The sequence below is a fragment of the Enhydra lutris genome, unplaced genomic scaffold (assembly GCF_002288905.1).
Source record: "Enhydra lutris kenyoni isolate GAN:26980312 unplaced genomic scaffold, ASM228890v2 scaffoldscaffold22, whole genome shotgun sequence".
Classification (NCBI taxonomy): domain Eukaryota; kingdom Metazoa; phylum Chordata; class Mammalia; order Carnivora; family Mustelidae; genus Enhydra; species Enhydra lutris.
The window spans coordinates 33,679,378-33,703,352 of NW_019154106.1; the positions used below are offsets into that span (position 1 = coordinate 33,679,378).

Sequence of the window (23,975 nt, forward strand, 5' to 3'; positions counted from 1 at the left end):
GATGTGGGCTGCAGGGCGGTGGGGGGCGGATTCGTCACCTTCCGACGCGCGGTCCTCAGCCGACTGCAGGTCCAGCTCTCGGCCCTCCTCCGGTTCCGTCTCCGTCCTCATGGCGGGCGCCCGGGGGCAGGGACTGGAGCCGGTGACTGTGTGCTCGCCGTCGCCCCCGCTGAGCTGCAGCAATTCCACCATGTCGCTGTTGTCTCCCCTCGGCCACAAGAGCTTCCCGTTCGACTACGACGATGGCGACGGGGAGGATGAGGAAGACGTGGACGAAGGTGCTCATGATTCACAGGCTAAAGTGGCGAGCCTGAGAGGAGTGGAGTTACCGGGGTACGTCAGGTAAACTCGAGGCCGCCAGCCGGTACAACCCCTCTCAAGATTCCTTAGACCCTTCTAAGCACCTTCTGGCGGCCCAGCCCCCTCCCGGCCTCGCCTCAGGGGCTCTGCAGGCACTTCCTCGTGAGGTGCTGCCCCTTTTTGCTTATTAAGAGTTGTGGGCCAATGAGCACGCATGCATATAGATTTTCTATGATTCTTAATCTTTTTTTTTTTCCCTGAGAATGTGATTTCTACAGTCTCACTCCCCAGAAAAACGTACCTAGTGTCAAAAACACAAAATTTTGCTACCATTTCGGGAATTTTGCGAGTATTCAAAAGTCAGATTGTGGACACCAGAACTCTTGTTCAAACCCTGATACCAAAATTGATTACTGCGCCTTGGTAGTACCTGTAGTTGTTTTGGAAAAACCTGCTTGCCCGTGAAGTAGGTTGTAGTAAGCAGTATGTATACATTTTGGGTCATAAATGAGGAGCTGCAGCCCAGCTTAGCAATGTCAACCTCAGCATCCACAGATAAGGTTGGATCTGGTTTGTGCGCTCAAAATTAACAGTAGAATAGAAATCATTGAATCAGAGAATGTTAGAACCAAATATATTATTAAAATCACCCAAATTTTTTAATTTCTACAATGACTCAGCAAACATCTAGTCTGTGCCATATACTAGTCTAGATACTGGGGACCATAAGCAAGATAGACGTGGCCTCTACTCATGAAATTAAAACCTAAATTAAGCTACTCATTTTACATATAACGAAACTGGCTCAGGATGCAGATAAAAAGTCTGATTTGAAGGCATATACCTAGTTATTAGCAGAGCTGGGTTTAGTACTGAGGTAAATAGATCATGTTCTCTCTTCTCTAGGCTACATGGCTATTACTGGATATATAGAAATAAGAACAAAGGGCTTATCCCTGCAGGAATAACTTTCTGAGACAGGCTAAATAATGTAGGCCCCTTCTGGAATACACTCATACGTCACCTTCAGAAAACATTTACAAGTTTCTGATTGTCAAGCTGTCTAAGGCACAATACAGGAGATCTCAAAAACAGACCAGAGAAACTATGCTTTATGTGTAAGCAGCAACATAGCCCCCTTTAGTGTAAAGCATTCATACCCAGAGTGAATGAATGGAATATGGAACCATATGACATGACTCACACAGTTACAGCAATGAGTCTCTTAAGAATGAAAAGTAAAAGTAAGTACGTTGATGGGAATGGAGATCAGTAAGAGTAACCAAGCAAGCCACTTGTCCAGACTGGTCGTAGCAACAACAGGCCTCTGATCAACCTGATAGTAGAACTTGATGATAGAGTTTCAGGAGTCCATTTTCATGTGGGTCTTTGTAGGCATTCTTCAGGATTGAGTTGGTCCCATAGATTTTTAAAATAATTTTAAGGCTTTGGAAAATATCTTTGAGTCTAATCAACAGGACTGAGCAATGTAGGTACAGTTTAGCAACCTATGGAATGATGGCTATCAAAACCACAGCTCAGCTGCTGAGACCTTGCATTAGCTTCCAGGAGTCAAACCCCTAACCAAACAGCACTCAGAAGAGCCAGACATATTTTTTTGTCTCATTTTAGCCAAAGCCCAAATGAGCTGGTAGCATCCCAGGCTTAAGGCTGCCTTCCTTATCGCAACCTTATCATAGGTCATTCCCTGTGAGTCTAAGGGATAGGATATGGCCTGGAAGGAATGCAGGAGTTGATAGGCCTTGTGTATGGCAAGTGTCCGATGCGTATTAGGTGTTCAATAAATATGTGCTGAATGAATGTCTGGTTCCCACTCCTACTAGAGAACAGATAGATGCAGTGGTTGTCTTCAAATGCTCCAGAGAACATAGCATTTCCTTTCAGGAAGATAAATGTTTACAAAATTTCATCAGTCATCCTCCCTACCTCTAACCTTTAGTGGGCGCCCTTGGCAGTTTGGGGATGATGCCCACGGCCTCGTCCCTAGTTCCAGGCCATGGGCATTCTCTCCATGGAGCAGGGAGTAAACCCATAGCTGTTTGGGATTTTATGCCTTTTGTCCATTGTTCATCAGCCACAGAGATAGACTCAGGTATCAAGTGTGCATGGTGATATGAGCTCCAGGTAGTTTATGTGTACCTAGAGCCATGCTTAGGGGATGCATGGACCTTCAAGTGTGTTGGACAGGACTGAGATGAAACAGCTGACCTCAGATGATGACAAGTATTTTCTTGGAGTCTTTTATAATAAAGCCTTGGGCCTTCTGTTCATTCAGCTCTATCCTGGTTTTAATATCACTCTATCCATTAAGAAAACCGTGCCTTAATAAATATTTTAGTCATAAAAAGCTGCTTACTGAGCATCTCTTGATTATGGGTAAAGCTGTAGTGTATATGCTATGCATTTTTTTAGTGTATACGCTATCATTTGTTAAAAATATTAAGGTAAGGAATTTAAGATTTAAAATGTCATTTTTAGAAGATTTTATTTATTTATTAGAGCATGAGCAGGGGGTGGGGTAGAGAGGTAGAAACAGACTCCCCGCCAAGTGGGGAGCCTGATACGTGGCTTAATCCCAGGACCCCAAGAGAATGACCTGAGCCCAAGGCAGACACTTAACCGACTGAACCACCCAGGTGCCCCTAAAATGTCATTTAAGAAAAACAAACAAATCTCTAATTGTGCTCTTTCAACAAACATTTTTTAGGGAGTTCCTATATTCTAGGCCCTAAGCTAGACTCTTGAAATTAAAAAAATGAGTTAAAACTTGCTGTTTGTAAGGAATTCATAGCCTATGGCAGAGATGAACAAGTGACAGAAAGCCCAAGGTACTCAGTCCAGATTTTTTGCAGAGTTTTACTATGAGTCAATAAAGATTAATGCCTGAGTTGAGTCTTAAAGGAAGAGTAGGAATTAGCCATATTCCTCCTTCTCCTACTGAATGACATGTAGCAAATACTTACTGAGTGCCCAGAATCTGTCTGCATGCTTTAACATAGATTGTCTCGTTCAGTAGTCCACGTGAGGTAGCTTCTGCTGCTATTTCCATTTTATAGATGAGAATGGAGGCTTAAATAAGTTAAGAAATGTACTTAGCCAGGAGGAAGCAGGTAGAGATTCACCCAAAATGTTTTATTCCCAAATCTAAGCTCTTGAATGGCTACCTGTGGAGATGGAGGCATTTCGGTTTTTAGACAAAGCTACAGAGCACAAGGGTGTGGCACATTCAGCAGTCTGCTTAAGTTCAACAAAACCAAAATAATCCAGGTCAGCCACTGACATAAGAGGAGGCTGGGAAGATAGGCAGCAGGTAATTCATGGGTGTCAGAATGTGGAGTTTGGATTTCATCTTGTGCGCAAAGGAGCCGCAGAAGAACTTTGAGGTAGGGAGTGACATGATGGAAGGATGCATTTGAAGAATGAATGTGGCAACAGTTGTGGAAAATGGTTTGAAATGGGGAAAAAGGTCAGTTATGTCCAGACAGTGGTTGTAAGGTTGGAGAAAAGGAGAATGGCTTGAGAAAATGGAAAGAAGTAGAATAGACATGACTAGGTAATCATGTGGGTGTGGGTGGTCGAGGGACTAAATCTGGACAGGGCACAGGAGGAGTCACAGGTCTGGGTTGCTGACAGAGCTAGCTGGGTGGGTATTGGTACTCTTCACTGATGTAAAATTATAAGATGAGGAGTAAAATTTTTCTTGGTGGAGAGGGTAGTGGATAGAGGGTAAAAGATGATTAGATTTGGTTGTCGCTGATTTATAGTTAAGTGGGGCAGTCTATTAGATGGTTGGAAAGAAGTCTGGAGCTCAGGAGAAAGATCTAGCCTGGAATGACAGATCATCAGTACCTAGTGATAGTTGAGACTGTGGAAGCAGATAAAGTCTGGAGAAGGAAAGATGTGTATGAGAAATAAACAATACATTAGCAGGGTCTTTTTCCTACTAGAATACCGACTGCAGGAGGGCATGAATGAATGAAGAGAGCTGCAGAAGAAAATGAGTAAACTGAAGCTATGAGGTCGAAAAAGTTGTGCAGGGTGGAGGGAGAGGCAGTTGGTGGCCTGAAGCGGGAATGTTAAAGAGAAAGAGGAGCTGAATCTATAAACACCTGGGCCCTGAACAACCTTTCTTTCCTTGGGTCCTAATGGTCCACTTTTGCTCAGTTTTATGAGGCTTGTGTATCTGGCTGAGGCCCAGTATTTCCCCACCCCCTTCTCTTGAGCTTGTGTAAGTAGTTACTTTTCCATGTACCTAGAAGAGACAGACTGACAGAGGTGCACACGGGAGATGCACTAACCAAAATGGAGAGTTGTAGACACCCTGTTCTGAAGAATGGGCAAAAAGGAGTCAACTAAAACGTTAAGGAATACTAGAGCCATATTTTTTGGTAACTTTAAGACAATTTCAAACTTAGAAAAAAGTTGAGAGTTTCTGGGGCACCTGGCTGACTCAGTTGATAGAGCATGGAATTCTTAATCTCAGGGTTGTAAATTCAAGTCCCATATTGGATGTAGAGATTATTTAAAAATAAAATCTTAAAAGAGGCACCTGGGTGGCTCAGTCGTTAAGTGTCTGCCTTTGGCTCAGGTCATGGTCCCGGGGTCCTGGGATCGAGCCCTGCATTGGCCTCCCTACTTGGCAGAAAGCCTGCTTCTCCTTCTCCCATTCCACCTGTTTGTGTTCCCTCTCTTGCTGTGTCTTTCTCTGTCAAATAAATAAATAAAATCTTTAAATAAAAATTTTTCTTAATCAAATCTTAAAAAAAAAAGAATTTCTGTTCATCTTTCACCCAGAATCCTTAATTGTTAAACACATAACACATTTTCTCTACATATATACAAATATTCTTTTTTCCTCTGAACTGTTTAAGGGAGGAAAGGGAAAAGTCTGCTTCAGGATATGATGAGGGTCATGTGTTATAATTAGTTGTCCAGATAAGATATTTTTAAGAACAAAAAATTCTTGTCATTGAGGCAAATGGACTGGGTCTGAGTTTTCCCAGTGGGGTTTTAAATAGTGTGATTTTAGATGATGAAGGAATTCCAAGGCAGTTTGATAGATAAACTAATTCAAATATTGGACTTCTTGTTCATGATTTTTTAAGTGTATGTTTATAGATAATTCATATATATGCATTTATAAAAATCACAATATTGTAAATATATTATTAAATTCTGCTTTCACTGTATGGTTAAGTGAATGTATAGCCAAAGAGTTTTGAGTGCAAATGCTATGTGTTCTGTCTTTTGGAATAGTGTGGTTGAGTCAGAAGATCACCAAGAAGAACAGAAACAGGAGCGCCTACCAGAAAGCAGCCTGACGCCATGGGAAGTGTGGTTTATTGGCAAAGAAAGAGAAGAACGTGACCGTCTGCAGCAGAAAGCTCTGGAGGTAAAACTAGACAGTATCCTTTTTGCTTAATCTATGAGTTCACAAATTAGAGCTGCTATCAAAATTAAAATGTTAATGTTAAATGGCTACCAGACACATGAAAAAATGTTTGTCATCATTGGCCATCAGGGAAATTCAAATCAAAGCCACATTGAGATACCACCTACACCAGTTAAAATGGTCAAGATTAACAAGGCAGGAAACAACAAATGTTGGAGAGGATGTGGAGAAAGGGGAACCCTCTTACATTGTTGGTAGGAGTGCAACTTGGAAAACAGTGTGGAGATTCCTCAAAAATTTAAAAATAGAGCTACGCTATGACCCAGCAATTGCACTACTGGATATTTACCCCAAAGATACAGATGTAGTGAAAAGAAGGGCCACATGTACCCCAGTGTTCATAGCAGCAATGTCCACAATAGCCAAACTGTAGAAAGAGCCGAGATGCCCTTCAATAGACAAATGGATAAAGAAGATGTGGTTCATATATACAATGGAATATTACTCAGCGATCAGAAAGGATGAATGCCCAACTTTTGAATCAACATGGACAGGACTGGAGGAGATTATGCTGAGTGAAATAAGTCAATCAGAGAAAGTCAATTATCATAGAGTTTCACTTACTTGTGGAACATAAGGAATAACGTGGAAGGCATTAGGAGAACGAAAGGAAAAGTGAATTGGGGCAAATCAGAGGGGAAGATGAACCATGAGAGACTGTGGACTCTGAGAAACAAACTGAGGGTTATAGAGGGGAGGGAGGTGGATGGATGGGCAAGCCTGGTGGTGGGTATTAAGGAGGGCACATATTGCATGGAGCACTGGGTGTTGTACATAAACAATGAATCTTGGAACACTGCATCAAAAACTAATGATGTATTTTATGGTGACTAACATAACACAATAAAAAAAATACCCTAAAAAATGTTAATGTTATTATCCCTCAAAAACAAAATTTTTTCATTTATTTGTGTCAGTTTGCTATGTCCATTTTAATAACTCTTATTGTAAAAATAATACATGTTCACTGTAAGAACATTTGGAAAATATAGCTAAGCATAATTAAGAAATTAAAATCTCTGATTTCATCACCTAAAGGTAACCGTGGTTAATATTATTGCATATAGCTTTCCAGATTTTCTTCTGTGTATATTTAAAAAAGAAATCTGGGGCACTTAGTTGGCTCAGTGGTTAAGCGTCTGCCTTTGGCTCAGGTCATGATCCCAGGGTCCTGGGATTGAGCCCTGCATCAAGCTCCCTGCTCTGCTTCTCCCTCTCCCACTCCCCTGCTTATGTTCCCTCTCTCACTGTGTCTGTCTCTGTCAAATAAAAAAGTAAATATTTTTTTAAAAATCTACAAATGTGTAAATGAAGACACATACAATAGAGCTTTACTATATACACATTTAACTAAAGTAAATGCAACTGCATTTATTTGGTAAATTTTTTTTTTAAAGATTTTACTTATTTGACAGACGCAGCAAGAGAGGCAACACAAGCAGGGGGAGTGGGAGAGGGAGAAGCAGGATTCCCACAGAGCAGGGAGCCCTATGTGGAGCTCCATCCCAGGACTCTGGGATCATGACCTGAGCTGAAGACAGACGCTTAACCGCTGAGCCACTCAGGTGCCCCTACTTGGTAAAATTTTTTTAAAAAAGATGCCAAAATGAAATAGAGACCGGAATCAAGCCCTATATTACTCAGAGCATGTGCCCTAGAGTGAGTGAGAGTGGGGAGATGGGAATCTGGTGGGCTTTCAGGGTTTTTCATTTCTCTGTGCCAACCTGCCTTGCTTATTGGACATCTCTGTGTTTGTGATTGTCTCTGAACTCTCACTCTTCAAATTCAAAAAAGTAGTGTGATATACATTTTCACATGAATCCTTCATTTTTTAACTCTTACTATTTGCTGTTGAGAAACTAGCAACGGAAGAGATTTGGATGATTTGGCATCCCATAGTATCCAGACTCACTATCTGAATTCTTCCTATCTGACCACAGAACCCAAGTAGATTTGAATGGTGAGGGGTATATCTTGTTTCTAGGGAAACAGGATCAAACTTCTTTGTAACCTTTTTTCTGCCCGTTACACTATTAATATATTTCTATATCATTAAATATTTTTGCAACATCATTTCTAAATGGCTGGCTAAGATTATTAAAATATTTTTTTAAATATATTAGCTATAGAGTGCATGGGTGGCTTGGTCAGTTAAAAGTCCTACTCTTGATTTCAGCTTAGGTCATAATCTCAGGGTTGTGAGATCAAGTCCCTTATTGCACTGTGCATGAGGAGTGGAGTCGGCTTGAGACTCTCCCTTTCTGTCTGCTCCTCCCCTCATGTGCACCTGTGCATGTGTGCTCTCTCTATCTCTCTCAATAAATAAGTAAAATCTTAAAAAAATATAGATATAAGAATATAGTTAATTGGTTCACTATTATCATAAATTTAAGTTTAATCTATTAGTAACTATGTTGCCATAAATATCCTTGGATCTGAAGCATTGCCCTCCATGATCTTCCTTGGAATAGGTTTTTCATACAGTTTTGAAACTCATTATTTCTGTGATGCATTTTGAACTAGATAGGCAGTCACAATTCAGGAGGCTTGGCATGATTCAAATGACTGTAGAAACCAGTGCATTCTGTTATTTCCCTATTGCATGATGTTTGTATTCTAAGAAATAAATTTATTCCTGGAAAAGTACACAGTAGTACTTGTTTCCTCTTAGAAGGGCAGAGTGCTTGAGAAAGACCTTAAGATTTGATGCCAGGCAGGCATGTTTAAACTTTTTTGCTTCAATTACCTGTCCATACAATAAGAATAAAAGTAATACCTATGTCACATGACTTTTGTGAGGTTTAAATGAGACAAAATATTGTGACTGATATGTTTTATTAGTGTTGTTACTGATATCATTGCAATCATAGCCTTCTTAAAGGTTTTTCATTTATTTTCAGGATTAGTGTATATTATTGAGACCCCATACTCTTATCTCAGCCTCAAATTTTAACATTACTAATTTCCACTATTTAGTGCAGTAGCTATCAAAATATTTTGTTCCTGGTGAGAAGTCTACTTTGCTTGTCACATATAAATCCATACATTTATGTATATTTACACATACATATATTTGTGCAAAACCTGGTATGCTATTCTTTCTTTCCTTTCTTGTGTTTTGTTTTGTTTTGTTTTTAAAGGCCAGTCATAACCCACTAAATTGGTTTTGGACTCACAGTTTGGAAAACACTGATCTAGTGAGCCATTGGTAAAGTGGGGTTCGGTTTATGGTATTTAGCTTTATCTCTGACCTCACTAGAATTCACTTGTTACATTAAGGAAAGGAAAACCACTAAAAGTCATTTTTAGAGTTAGCATACAATAAAAGAAGCTAATTAAATTACAAGAAATTCATAAGGGAGCCTGGGCTTTGGAGTCACACAGAACAAGGCCGAAATTTTAGCCGTGTGACCTTGGGAAAGTTATCCACATCTCCGAGCCCCCAGTCTCTTTATAAACCAGATTTTACAGAGGCAGTCCTAGAGTGGCTAAAAGCAGAAATTCTTGAGGTATACTTCCTGGATTCAAAACATGGATCTTGGTCATATCCTTAAACTTGCTGTGCCTCAATTTCTTAATCAACAAAAGGGGAAGAATAATATTTACCTCATAGTGTTGTTAATGAGGGCTAAGTCAACATAAGGATACAGCCTAGTATATAGGACATTCAATGAAAGTTCATTGTTGTTACATGTTAAAGCAGATGGTAATAATAACTACTGAAGATAGGTTTTTGAGAACAGATTGAAATAATGAATATGAAGTCCCTGCCGCAATCATTAAGCATGTAACAGAGTGTAATTAGTTGAAAGATTAAAATTTCTTCATGTATTTAGTAGTTTGAAATTTCTTATGGCTACATCATTACTTAACTCTAAAGCAATTAAATATTTTAGCATAAATCTTAGCCTATCAGTCATGCCAGAGATAATAACATATAGGCCAACTACTCACTTTATAAGTTTATCTTGTGACTTTATGGTATTCACATTTTTTCATGCCTTTTCCTTGTTTTATTTTCTAAGTGATGCTTTTCTTATTCTTCTGTCCTAATTTACTGCATTTCTAATTTGTTTATAAATCATATCATTAAAAGCATAGATTATTAACCATAAAGAACAGTTCATCTTAGATTCCTACTGAGGGCCAGAAAGTAGCTGCCAACATTTCATTTCCTGGCAAAGCTGGGACGGGTCCTGCTTCCTTCAGTTTTCAAGTAATAAATTTTTTTTCCATAATATCAAGATATATTATAGAAATAAATGGGTCAGACTTAGTATTTTATTTTGAACTTACCCCGGTTTTCTTATTTTCTTCCTTGAAAACTTAAAGGAAAATTCAAAGGATAATTGAGTCATTAAAAAGATCATCTCTTTCCATAAACTGTATTTCAGCAACAGACATTTAGACAGACATTTGTTTTAGACATCTCTAAGATTGAGTTAAAAATTATTTTTAAAATATTTTTAAATTTGTTAAAAATTATTTTAATCCATCAAAATTACCTGCTTACAGAATTTTTTACATTTGTAACTAATGTTGAATGACAAATATAGTAAATGTTGAACATTAGTATTATAAAAACTATCATATTGGTTTTGTAGCTCATATACGTTTTTATATTTAAATTTCTTTTTTTTTTAAGATTTTATTTATTTGACAGAGAGAGAGATCACAAGTAGGCAGAGAGGCAGGCAGAGAGAGAGAGAGAGGAGGAAGCAGGCTCCCTGTCGAGCAGAGAGCCCGATGCGGAACTCGATCCCAGGACCCTGAGATCATGACCTGAGCGAAGGCAGAGGCCCAACCCACTGAGCCACCCAGGCACCCTTTATATTTAAATTTCTATTATTTAAAAAAATTCTCTAGCAGACTGCCATAAATTCTCTATAATCTTTGGTTAATTCTAATTTTTAACATTTGCTTTAACATTTTAATACAATCTGTTCTAAATTATAAAAAAAATGATTTAGTTTGTGAATAATCCAGGTGCGTTTTTCTTTTTTTTCCTAATCTTGCATAGGACCATTTCATTCATCAGCCCTTAGCAAAGAAGTAGGGCAGGGTTTAAAGCTGGTGAAACTCAAACCTGTCTCTTTTCCTGATTGTTACCTTCAGTGATAAAAAGTTCTTTGAAAGTCAGCAAAAGCTATTGAAATAAAAATATATTGTTAGGATCCTCTTTGGATTTTGGTTTTCCATAATCAAGTGTTCACTGTGTGTGAAAATAGCTATAATCCTATTGAAACTCCAGTGGTCTCCCAGAAGACATACTAGGGGCCTTGTGGGAGAGGGTGCTGGCTGTGTCTGGAAGAGGCGTATCCTGGTGGTAAACAGGTGGAGGCATTCAGGCTGGGAATTCTGAGAGGCGATGCCTTGTGTATCGGGGGGCAGGGGTTGTGTCTCAGAAAGGGATGTATATTCTGTGACAGCAAATTACTTGACCAGACTTCCTGAGAGCAGAGCACAATTTGGGTCAGTTTTGCATTTTCTAGGTGCTTTTGACCTTTCATCTTTAATTCTTATGTCAGCTAAAATTTTTGAACACAAAGTATCCTTTTTTTTCCTGATTTTTTAATTTAATTATGTCAAGAATCTTAAAAGGGTATATAAATATAATCAATTATATTATTAGTTGTATGTTTAAATAATCACTTTCCTTAATAATAAGTCTGTTTTGGAAAATTTTGGATATCTGATTGTCAGAACTGTTATCTTGCCTTTCATACACACATAATTCTTCTCAGATCTTCCCCTCACAATTCCTACACCGTGGCAATCTCCTAGTCGGCTCCCTCAGAGATGTTTTCCTCCTTTCAAGTGCAGTCTGCAGCTTTAAGGGTTCAGAATCATTGCCTTTGCCATGTATTCCTGCTTCATAGTGTTCAATTTACTCTGCCTGTCTCAAAAAGATTTTTTTCCCATCTAGTTAGTACTACATTCTGATTTTCTAGTTGTCCACCCCCAACCCCCAGCCTAGTCAAGCCATCTCCTTACTATCTATTTCTGACTGCCCTGGTCCGCACTATTTCTCATGTCATCTTCCCTTCCCTTCCCTTCCTTTCCCTTTTCTGAAATGTTATACACAGCTCCTCACAATGTAGCGCTTTAATTCTTTTATGTATGTAGAATCGCATTAGATTGGAGACGTTTGGAATTTCATCTGTATCTAGTTTTTGCTATCTTTATAGTAGACACTGCATCCAAAAAGCATTAAGTGAATAATCAAGGCATAGTCTCTGCAGAGGTCATGAAAAAAATCCCTTTAAAAACCAGATGGATATTTTACTTTGTGAGGGGTAGAGGGGTGTATAGTGTTTAAAAGTTGGAAGACTTTCTGAATGAGTCAGGGCAGCTATTATCTGTGCAGCAGAATTTTAGAATGAGAGGTCATGGAAGATAGGTATCCTGTGACCAGTTCTAAAGTCCAAAATATTTGTTTTTGTTGTCAAGTTTTATCTTCATTTCATTGAACACACTGGAATTATCTGAGAGTTGAAGAATTGGCTTTCCCACTAGCACCCTCAGGTGCTAGGTAGTAAGTCTTTGGGAAAGGGAGGGATGGGGAGGAGGAGTGAGGTCCAATGAAAGATATATAAAAGTATCTGATTATTAGTATCTAAGGAGAGAGAAGAAAAATAACCAGTAATTATGGCAGTAGAGTCCTAGGAGTCTAGTTTGAACAGCATTCTCAACTAATGCAGTAATTTAACTGATGAGTGACAGAGTGGTGGCATTCAGCTCGAAGTTTTATTTGGCCATACCTTCTACATTCTTTCTCCTGAGGAAATGCCCAAACGTGTAGATTCGAGTGACAGCAAGGCAGTTAAATAATCTGGGATATGAATGTGGTTTTGTTTTACACTCCAGAAGCTATAAAATCAGTGAAGAAAAATCTGGATTCTTTTTTTTTTTCTTTAAGAAAATTGAATAGTTTCTTTACATTTCCTCTTTGATTAACCTTGAATCAAAATTTTAATTTAGGGATTATTTAACTCCAATCCTTTATCTGCATTACGAATCTAGAAACTTTCTATAACTTAAAAAAGTTGCAGTTCTCTTGAGCTTCTGCCAATAGTGTACAGTGATGCCAAAATTTATGTGTGGGAAAGTTGCTTTCAATGAGAGTTATTTAGCTGAAATTTAGTCTAAGAAACTAGTGTTTTGCTGCCAAGCAATTATTTGCATTTTTAAAAAATGACTTATAGTTTTTACCAATGGTTTCTTTTCATCATAGACTGGTTACTTAAGTAAGTTATTGTCACTAACAGTGTATTTTCTCTAAAGGAAATTATATTCTTGTTTAATTTGGTTAATATCAGCCTTGTTTTTAATATGTGATTTGAGTACTTCTATTAAATGCTGCCTTTGTTTGAATAAAAACCTGTAGGAATTAAATCAACAGCTAGAGAAAAGAAAAGAAATGGAAGAACGTGAAAAAAGAAAGGTAATTGCTGAAGAAAAGCACAAGGAATGGGTTCAGAAAAAGAATGAACAGGTAAGGAGGAAAAAAATTTGCACCCACATATTGACAGCTCTTTTTCAAAGTTTTTCTTTTCATTACTCCTCATAACGAAGTTTTTTGTTATTTTCTCTCAGATTCATTCTTCCACTTGATTTTTTTCCTCTACGTTCATGGACATTTATCAAGTCTCTGTCTTCTACCCTTTGTTCTCTTCTTCTCTTCCTTTTCGCTCATGTGGCTTCCTTGTTTCTTGCTGTAAGTAGTCACAGATTCTGTATCTTGGCTGGACTTCCTGGGGTCTTGGACTTCTATCTCTTAGGTTGACAGGTACTTCTGAGCCTGCAAATCTATAACAACCCATTTTTTGCCCATTTTCCTTTGATTCCTGTTACGAGTACTACTGTCATCTCAGTCACCTAGGCATTATCAGAGTTATTCTGTTGTTTGTGCCTTCCCCTCATGCCACCTTTCCTTTATTGTCAGCACTCTCCTGTTTATGATCTCTTCCTGTCTGGTCTCATTATATCTTTCAACTTATTTACTGCCTATTTCCCCTACTGGTTGTAAGCTCTATAAGATCAGAGACTTTCGTCTTTTTTATTCAGTTCTCCAGCAGCTAGATCAGTGCCTGACACATAGTAGATGCCCCAAATATTTGTTGAGTGAATGAATCCATTCTCTGTGGCTTTGCCAGGCTGATCTTGCTGAAAAAATCAAATGTCATTCCCCAGTTCAAAATATATTTTTTATGATTCCCTACAGTCCTCCAAGTAATGTTTTAACAATTCTGGCCTGGCTGGTTAAAGATCTTCTAGTCTGCTCTCTGAGCCATGTCTTCTTCCACCTGTGGTTCTCTTCATCTTATGCTTCTTACTGGCTTTCTTTTGGGAGCACACATAGGATAATCATGAGCCATTTCTTTGAGTATTGGTTTTACTGGAATTTTTTTGGGAGGAAAAATGTTATTTTCATGTTAAAGCAAGATAGATATTTAATGGGAACAGAATAAAAGTTTTATGTTATTTTTAATATACACAGGAGATTTCAGAGAAATCCCAAGCAATAGACTGTGCTCCCCACTCTCCAGGGATATGTATTCATGAGAAATTTTGAAAACATTTCCATTCTGTTTCTCACTTCCTTATTTTTTTATATTATACTTCATCAGCATGGAATTTCATCATATCCTCCTCTCTACCTTTCCCTTTATTATCCAACTCAAAGTATTTCCTACATGAATCATTCACTGATCACATGCTAGAAATAGAAACTCTTTCCTTCTCTGAATCCTGGTTCAGTTTATATCACTTTGTATTTTGTATCTATTTTGTTGCTATTTTGGATTTTGTATACACAAAATCTTTAACAACTTTGTAATTTTAAGAATTTTTAAGGGTAGGGGTGCCTGGGTGGCTCAGTGGGTTAAGCCGCTGCCTTCGGCTCAGGTCATGATCTCAGGGTTCTGGGATCGAGTCCCGCATCGGGCTCTCTGCTCAGCAGGGAGCCTGCTTCCCTCTCTCGCTCTCTGCCTGCCTCTCTGCCTACTTGTGAACTCTGTCTGTCAAATAAATAAATAAAAAAATCTTTAAAAAAAAAAGAATTTTTAAGGGTAGGAATTATTTTTTATATTACTTTCTATGTAAGATCTAGCATCATGCTTTATAATGCATTAAACATTTGTTATTGGAATGAGTAAATAAATCTATTATCTTTCAGGTTTTTTTTTTTTTTAATTTTATTTTTTATAAACATATAATATATTTTTATCCCCAGGGGTACAGGTCTATGAATCGCCAGGTTTACACACTTCACAGCACTCACCATAGCACATACCCTCCCCAATGTCCATATATTATCTTTCAGTTTTAATACATTCTTTTATTGGATCACAAATTAGAAATTTTGAGAATACGTATCTTTTTATCTGTTTGTTTTGTAATTTTCACATATTTAGAATGGTATTGATTTTATTATTTGATCCAATTTTATGAGTTTAGTTAGATGTTTAGAGCATAAGACAGAATCTTAAATTTTAATTCTAATTGTCCTTAACATTATTGAATCTAATGCTCAGTGGCATTAGTAAGAGTATCTGGTCAATAATTTCAGTAAGTTGAAGATGACATAGCTTCTGTCATCCAGGTATTGTAAGAAGGAAATTGGCTGGAAGTGTGTGTGTTATAACTATAAATGTATTTGTTCTTTATTTCAGAAATAAATCATTATTATTTATAAGTTTGCTTCATTCCACAATACAATAAGAAAGTTCTTTGTGAATCAGTGCCCAAATCAGAATAAGTCTGTGTGACTATTTGCAAGGTCTGTGTGATATTTTGTGCAGTTTATAGCCATAAAACCAGTTTTACATGTATAGAATAGTATGCTCTCTCCTCTAAAAGCTTCTCTTATCTTTTAACTCCATTAAGCTCATTTTACCATGCCAGTCAAACATAGTTGTTATTTGTCTAAGAATGTAAGATATTGCTAAGAGATGATATAGTCTCTATTTTAATTAGTGTCAGTAGATCTAATCCAGGTATTTGAGAAAAGAGTTTTGTTTTTTTTTTTTTCTTTTGGTTGGAAATGGTTTGTCCTGACACAAATCACCAATTATTGAAAGCAAGATTCCATAAGTATGAGTGAGAATGGTTCAAAAATAAGCTCTGAGAATTTAAATTTATTTATTTTGCAGACCTCTTGTGCAAGTTAAGGAATAATTGATTACTCTATTTTTTTTTTTTTTTTCCTTTCAGACCTATCAGATTTCCTCTTTCAGTCTCAGTTAGATTTACCTCTCTTTGTAAAGACTGCTTTCCTGGTTCTTCTCTTCCCGTCTGGCATCTTTGTTTACATTTCATGGTGTGTGGTCCCTGCTGCCTCTAGCTTCATTCACATTTTAGGTATATCTGTGGCAAAATTTTCTCTAAGTCATTTTCTCTGCGTTCTAGCAAAAACAATCAGACAAAAAGAATTTGTATATCCATTAGCAAAGTCGGTTTCTCTAATATGACACTAAATTGTTAAATCATTTTCAAATAAATGGCTTATCTTATCTGGTACTCTTACATTTGTGTGGCCATACTAATTCATTTTTCTAGATTTTTTTTTTTTTTACAGTGTGTTATCACATATGTTATGAAAGGGTCTTCTTTACCTTCACTGTTTTCAGAAATATTTCAAAATAAAATTACTTTTAGTTCTCAAAACATGGAACTGATTTTTCGATGTAAAAAGTTCAGGTTGACAAAGCGTATGATAACACTTATCCAATGCATCATTCATACATTCAACACTTTTACTCTGTTCCAGATACTACTGAAGGAACCAAAATAGAGGTTTTGACACTTTAGGTACCCAGTTATTTTGTTAGTTTCCTTTAGTTACAAGAAACAAAGGTTCTCTCAGGGCCGTGTCTTAAAAAAGGGAAGATTTATTGTTGTGCTCTGTGTGGTATAGAACTGGAGTGCCAGAAAATCTGAAGCCACTTAGTAGCTGGCTGCTCTGTCTTGGTGCATCCCTCTGAGTGCCTGCTCTCCTCTCCTTGTGCTAACTAAAAACATTCTGTTCTCTCTTCTCCAGCTTAAATTCTACAGAAAGTCTTTTTGATGTTTTAAAAGAAACTTCATTGAGCTATAATTTACATACAGTAAAATAACCCTATCTTAATTTGGATGAGGTTTGACGAACTTATATGCCTGTGTAATAAACATCACTACAGTAAGATAGAGAATATTTCTGTGACTCCAAAAAGATCCCCCTGCCCCTTGGCATTCAAGCCCCGTTGCTACCCGCAACTAGTCCCAGCTCCAAGAAAACCATTAGTCTACTTTCTTTCCCTGTGGATTAGATTTACCTTTTCTAGAATTTCATTTAAATGGAATCGTAGAATATATATTTTTTGCATTGGGCCTCTTTTGTTTTTAAAATTTGCTCTATTAAGATTGTACCTTTTTATTGTTGAGTAGCAGTAACCATTCTGTGGAGTATTCTGTGCAGTAACCATAAATTGTATATCCATTTACCAGTCGGTGGAAAAATGTGCTGTTTTCAGTTTTGGGATATTACAAATAAAATTTTATGACCACTTATGTACAAGTTGTGCTGTGGACATTAGTTTTCATTTCTTGGTTAAATGCTTAAGAACTGAATTGCCAGGTTGTATGTTAAGTATGTGTTTAAAAGAAACTGCCAAACTGTTTTTTAATATGCTTGTATCATTTTATATTTTCACCACTATTGTATGAAAGTTCCCGTTGCACCAAATCCTTGCCAAACTTGATAATGTCTTTTTCAGTTAAGTGACTATGGGGTGGTATGTTATTGCTGTTTTAATTTTCATTTCCCTGAGATCTAATGATATTTAGCATCTTTTCATAAGCTTGTTGTATTAACCTGCTAGGTTAAAAAAATTCCACAGACTGGGTGGCTTAAACAATGGAAATTTATTTTCTTACAGTTCTGGAGGCTGGAAGTCTAAAATGCAGGTTATCAGTGAAGGTTTCTCCTGAGGCCTCTCTACTTGGCTTGCAAGATGGATGCCTTCTCTCCCTACCCTCACAAGCCCTTCTCTCTGCATGAATATCCCTGATGTCTCTTCTTCTTATAAGGACACCAGCCCTATGGAATTTGAACCCTACCCTTAGGACTTTAATCACCTTCATTACCTCTCTAAAAGTCCTGTCTCCAAATATAGTCGCTTTGAAGGTTAAGGCTTCAACATAAGAATTTTGAGGCACCCAATTCAGTCTGTAATGCTATCAACCATTTCTACATCTCATTTCCTGTTTTTGTTTTGTGCTTAATTTTTTTGTGGAAGAATTGTATGTCTTATTCATAAGTTGCATGTTTTCTTTTATATTCCTTTAAGTCCTGTCACATGTATGTATTGCAAGTATTTCTTCCCATTTAATTTTCCTTATAGAAATTCCTATTTCTTGATCCTTTTCTCTCCCTTTGATCTAGTCCTGTGCCAGTACCACACTACTCTGTTACTGTAGTTTTATAATTATTGAATTTGTAATTCTTCTAATCAGATCGTGTAAATCTTCCATCTTTCTTCTTCTGTTTCAGAATTGTTTTTAGTTATTCTGTGTCTTTCCATATATAATTTAGAATCAGCTTATGAATTTCTCTGATCATGTTTGCTTTAATAATACCTGACACTATTGTGATTTCATTAAATATATAGATCATTTTGGAGAAAATTGCCATCTTAGTAATATCAAATTTTAAATCTATAAACATGATTTTTCTTTCTATTTATTTAGGTCATCTTTAGTTCTCTCAGTGTTTTTTAGTTTTCAAGGTATAGTATTATATATCTTTCATTAAATGTATCTCTAAAAATTTCAAGTTTTTGATGATGAGAACAGTTATCTTGTCTCATCCCTATTAGTATATTGTGACTTCCATGCCTTGTTTTGATATCAGAACAATACTGGATTCTTAAAATGAGTTTGGATGTATTCCTTTTTTCCTCTATTTTCTGAAATACTTTGTGTAGTGATTGGTATTATTTCTTCCTTAAATGTGTGATGAAATCTGGCAGTGAAGCTATTAGAGCCTGGGGTTTTCCTTGTGGGAAGGTTTTAAATTCTGAATTATTTTTACAAGTAGAACGTTATTCAGATACTCTATTTTCTTTTTGAATCAGTTTTGGAAAATTATATATTTTAAGGAACTTTGGCATTTCTTTAAATTGAATTAATTGACACAAAATTATTCTTAACATTCATTTTGGTGTTTGTATGATCTGTGATCTGCCATTTACCACCTGTGTGAATTTAGGCAAATGACTTACCTTCTTTGTGCCTCATTTCCATATTTGTAAGTTGAGATTATAATAGTGCCTACCTCATATTGTCTTATAAGAATTGATATAGTACATATGTATAAGGTATATACAAAAGGAATAAGAGGAGTCAGCACTCAATAAATGTTAGCTGTTATAATGGAAGACAACATAGGGACTGGATGACTCCTTGTTGTTGAGGTTGTGGAGGAGTCTCATGAGGCAGACAGTGAGTGAAATATACTACAAGATTGTTTTTAATCTTGTAGCTTTTCTGACAGTATGAAGTAAAGTCCACTATTGTTTTAATGGAAATTGTGTTCTCAGCAAGAAAGGATTCCTTGTTGCAGCTGTTGGTTGACCAGCAAGACAGAAGTACACATAGCATCTTGGGCTTGATTTATTTATTTATTTATTTATTTGTTTGTTTGAGAGAGAGAGAAAGCAGTGGGGAGGGGCAGAGGGAAAAGGAGAGAAGCAGTGGAGCTCTACATGGGGCTTGATCTCAGGACCCTGAGATCATGACCTGAGCTGAAACTAAGAGTTGGTCACTCAACTGACTGAGCCACCCAAGTGCACTGGGCTTTGATTTTTAAAACCAGTCTTTCCTGTATGGCATCTGATGTATATTCTGTGGAACTGGTGTTTGTTACTTGGGTGTTAATTGAATTACTTACATTAACATATTCTACAAGATGCTTTCAAGGGAAGAATTTTTTTCTTCAATCATATTTCTTTTGCTCCATGAAGGGTAATGCATCTGGCATTTGTACTACATACACTTAGGCCTTGAAAATTATTTTCTAAACCTTTAATAAGGAGAGTAAGCCATGTTATTGGTTTATTTAGAATATAGGTGGGTTGGTAAATTATATTCTGAATGAAAAGGAAACAAACATTGAGTTACAGTCAGATTTTTTCTTTAAAGGGCCAGATAAATAGTTTAGGCTTTGTAGCCCATACAGTCTCTGTTGTAGCTCTTCAACTTGCTGTTGTGGTGCAAAAGCAGCCACGGACAATAAATGTATGAATAAATGGGTTTGGCCATGTTTCAGTAAAACTTTATTTACAAATACAGGACCATATTTGATCTGGGGACCATAGTTTGCTACCTCTGGTCTGTGTAGAACTTATAAGAATTATGTAGCTAGAGATTTGTCTGTATGTGCCCTTTTAACAGTATTTAATGTTATTTTTTTTGTGCTGTGTACCTCACAGATGACAAAGATTTTATCTAAGTATTTGTATTGACAAACTGTCAGGAAATGTACATATATGGCTTCTACTTTAGAGTGAAGGTAAACATCTACTATAAAATACAAGATTTAGAACAGTCTAATGGGTTGTAATTTCTGTTCATTAAGCAACAAATCTTTATTGAGCACCTACTGTTTACCTAGTACTGTCACAACCTCTGAGTATACTTCAGTGGGCAAGGTCTTTGTTACTGTCCTCATGAAATTTATAGCAAAGCTGGTAGACTACAATTGACCAGGCGATTGCAGGTATGTTATATATTTTCAAAAGCTACATTGTATCAACCTTTATGTTACCATCTCTTTTAAGAAATAACTGAAGTTTAGAAAATTACTGCATATAATACTCCTTACTTATATGGGCATAATTACAGATAATGCAATTGAAATTCTTTCATTTTTATTTAAGAAAAGAAAAGAAAGGGAACAAAAAATAAATAAGGAAATGGAGGAAAAAGCAGCAAAGGAATTGGAGAAAGAACATTTGCAAGAAAAGGCAAAAGAAAAATACCAAGAATGGTTAAAGAAGAAAAATGCTGAAGAATGTGAAAAGAAGAAGAAAGAAAAGGTATTTATATTAAAGTAACCAGTTGGAATATATGGCTTTAGTGTTCATATGTGCCAACTATATTGTATAAAAAATTTCTAATAGAAAATAGGCACCACTTTACCATAAAACAAAGACATGAAACTATCCCTACTTCTTTATACTATGTGGAAGTTTCAGAAATGAATATGCATTTATGGCTTTTTCAGGTTGAAAAATAATTATAAGCTTGTTGATACATTTTCAGTCAGGTTCAAACTTTTTTTCATGGTTTATGCTTTTAAATATTTTTTATGCACTTTTATGAAAGTCTTATTACATTGTAAGTAGCTGTTCTATTTTAAAACTGCGAATTGCATTTTTCCTTCTTGGGTTTGATGTCTTGTGTAGAAGCAGCCACCTTTAGATTACATCCCTGATCATGTTTAATTTTTTTTATCAATTTATAGAAATATGATTTAGTATTTATGATCAGTAAGCCATTGGGGTAGGAAGCTATTGGGGAAGAAGAGTCAATGGAATTTGAATAGAATTTTTAGTTACAGAACATCACTAGAGATTCTTTGGTCTTGTCATTTTAAGGAAAAAGAAAAACAACGGCAAGCTGAATTACAGGAAAAAAAGGAAATAGCAGAGAAAAGGTTTAAGGAATGGTTGGAAAATGCAAAAAATAAACCTCGTCCAGCTGCAAAGAGCTATGGTTATGCCAATGGAAAACTTACAGGTTGGTTTTTATGTTATGTGGCTTAGATAAATATGGTTTACAGCAGCAAATATTATACATTATGTTTCCTTTTGACATAAATAGATATGTGTAAAATTCATTTTTCTTTCAAATTACTATTTTTTGGAAGATTATAACACACTATGTTCCTATAGAGATACTACAAATCTTTTGTCATTCTCTTATAAATTAGATATATTTTAAAGGCAGTAGTTGCAAAACTGCAAAGTAATGATTTCTGCCAGTAAGAAACACGTAGAACTTTCTTATGTTTTTGGTTTTTGAAGCCTTCATGAGGATATATTTAAGAGATCATTTTTCCTCCCCTTCATCTAACCCTCTGAGGCTGCTGAGCTTCCAGTGTCTTTGGTACATTCCTTTTGCAGGGTGGAATACTAGGCAGCACATGAACCCGACACAAAACCGGTTGGCCTTTAGGCTTGCTCTGATTATAAATGGCAGTGCATGTTTTTCTTTGTACTTCATGTTGGAAGCTCATACCTTGCTGACAGCTGCCTTCACTTGTTTAAGTGATTTATTATTAAAAATACCCCATTCTGTTCTGTTCACACAATAGAACATATTCCAGACTTTGTTTTGACCATCTTGGTGAAGTGTGTGTTGACATATCTATGCAGTCAAAGTGGGTTGCCAGTGTCTGAACAACACATTCCTGCTGTCAGGGTTTAGGTCTCTCCTATGTGTCACAAAAGTCATCCATTACAGCTATTAGGCACTAGGCATGGTCTGCTCCTTGCTTTCTCTTTTTCTGTTTGAAAAAAAAAAAGAGGAATAAGCAGTGGTTTTAACCCAACAATTGATTACTACAGTTAAAACTTCAGGTGGGAATATATGTATTGACTAGAAGTTGTTTGCTACAATAATGGATTATTTTATCAAATTTTGCATTTTTAATGAGTTCTAATAAACATTTGTCTGCAAATGCTCTACTACTTTTAATAATCAAAATTACAGGGATAGTATGTAATCAGATTAATTTGATTGATAATAATTTAGAATTTCAGTGATTCTGAACAAGAGTTTTGACTCACTTTAGCTATAATGCAATAAACCTTTCTTTTCTCTAAAATTCAGTGTCTGACTAGGGAAAACTAGTACACAAACAGTGGTTTCCTAGACTGAGTTAAGAAAATGAAGATTTTGATCAGTTTAAGGGTTCTAAAAGTGATTTCTTAATAAAAATTTTATATGAGTTTTTATTTATGTAGATTTTGACAACACTCTTTGGACTTAGAATTATCACTTATATTTTAATTTTTACTGCAGTGCTTACTGTATTTGAAAAATGTTACTTGTTTGAAAATATATTAGAGTTCAAATTTTAAATGGATTAAATTGGCTTGTCAGTGATATTTTTGCCCTTTTGATACTGTAACATTTTTCTAGGAATTTAAAAATAAGTAGTTTCTTTGATCTCAAGAAGTTTTTTCTTGTTTTGTTTTGTTCTGACTTTTTAATAATTTTAGATTTTTACAGTGGAAATTCTTATCCAGAGCCAGCCTTTTATAATCCAATTCCATGGAAACCCATTCATATGCCTCCTTCCAAAGAAGCTAAGGACCTATCAGGAAAGAAGACTAAAAGGCCTGTGATAAGTCAGCCACACAGGTCATCATCCTCTCTGGTGGTTCAGAAAGCCAGAAGCAATCTTTGCCTTGGAACTCTGTGCAGAATACAAAGATAGTGGATGTGGGAAATTGCATGCTTTTACCTGAAGCTATTTAATTTTAAAAGTAGAATTGTTTTTATTCCTCAGTCAACAGCTCAGCATTTGATGTGATTATTGGCACTTTCCCATTTTTGCATTTGTATATGTTGTCCTTAGAGCTAATTGAAGATCCTTTATACATTTTCATTTTTATAAGCGCTTCAAGGTTGATCTTGGCATTTTGTTTCCCAGGATAAGTGACTGAATATCTAACAATTGTGTTTATATTTAGCTTGTATTAAAACTACATTGTAATGCCAATAAAACCAACATTTTGTGTTGTGTTCTTTCATACTCTGTATTTGTGTTTATGAACATAGTAAGATTAAGCTTAAATTGTTCAGACAAGCATTTCTAAACTGCATGCTCAGGATAACTCTTAAAAGAATTTAAATGGGTTAGACTCCTACAGTAATCAAAAACAGTCTTTGTTGATAACTTTTGGTGTATTTTCCTTTGTAAATATTTTTAAATGTTTTTAAATAACCAACTAGAGGCATGTTTTGTAACAAAGAAATGAGGGTTGAGTTTTGAAACGTAAATTTTTAAACGTTACTATATGCTCTGGATCTTAGATTGGTATGAAACACTAATGATATTTTGCTAAACTTTATACAAATACTTATACATTAATTATAATTAGGTGGTTAATTTTGAAATTAAGATTATCAGTACATTATTTTTTAATGTTAA

The 23,975-nt window shown here is 36.2% G+C and overlaps 1 protein-coding gene across 1 annotated transcript; it reads left to right on the forward strand.

The window, feature by feature from the left end:
- The first annotated feature begins 1 nt into the window (after position 1).
- LOC111150174 (coiled-coil domain containing 34) lies at positions 2-23,573 on the forward strand. Its single transcript, XM_022507573.1, has 6 exons — positions 2-342; positions 5,578-5,713; positions 13,161-13,268; positions 20,692-20,850; positions 21,412-21,553; positions 23,041-23,573. Exons 1-6 carry the CDS (start codon positions 2-4, stop codon positions 23,256-23,258), a joined length of 1,104 nt encoding a protein of 367 aa, XP_022363281.1. The 3' UTR covers positions 23,259-23,573.
- The last annotated feature ends 402 nt before the right edge of the window (positions 23,574-23,975 follow it).

What these genes read in the sequence shown, in the direction of transcription:
- LOC111150174 (XM_022507573.1), top strand. Translation starts at nt 2, where the DNA reads ATGTGGGCTGCAGGGCGGTGGGGGGCGGATTCGTCACCTTCCGACGCG. An exon ending in GAGTTACCGGGGTACGTCAG is followed by an intron (nt 343 to 5,577) that starts GTAAACTCGAGG and finishes CTTTTGGAATAG; the next exon opens with TGTGGTTGAGTCAGAAGATC. An exon ending in TGCCAATGGAAAACTTACAG is followed by an intron (nt 21,554 to 23,040) that starts GTTGGTTTTTAT and finishes TAATAATTTTAG; the next exon opens with ATTTTTACAGTGGAAATTCT.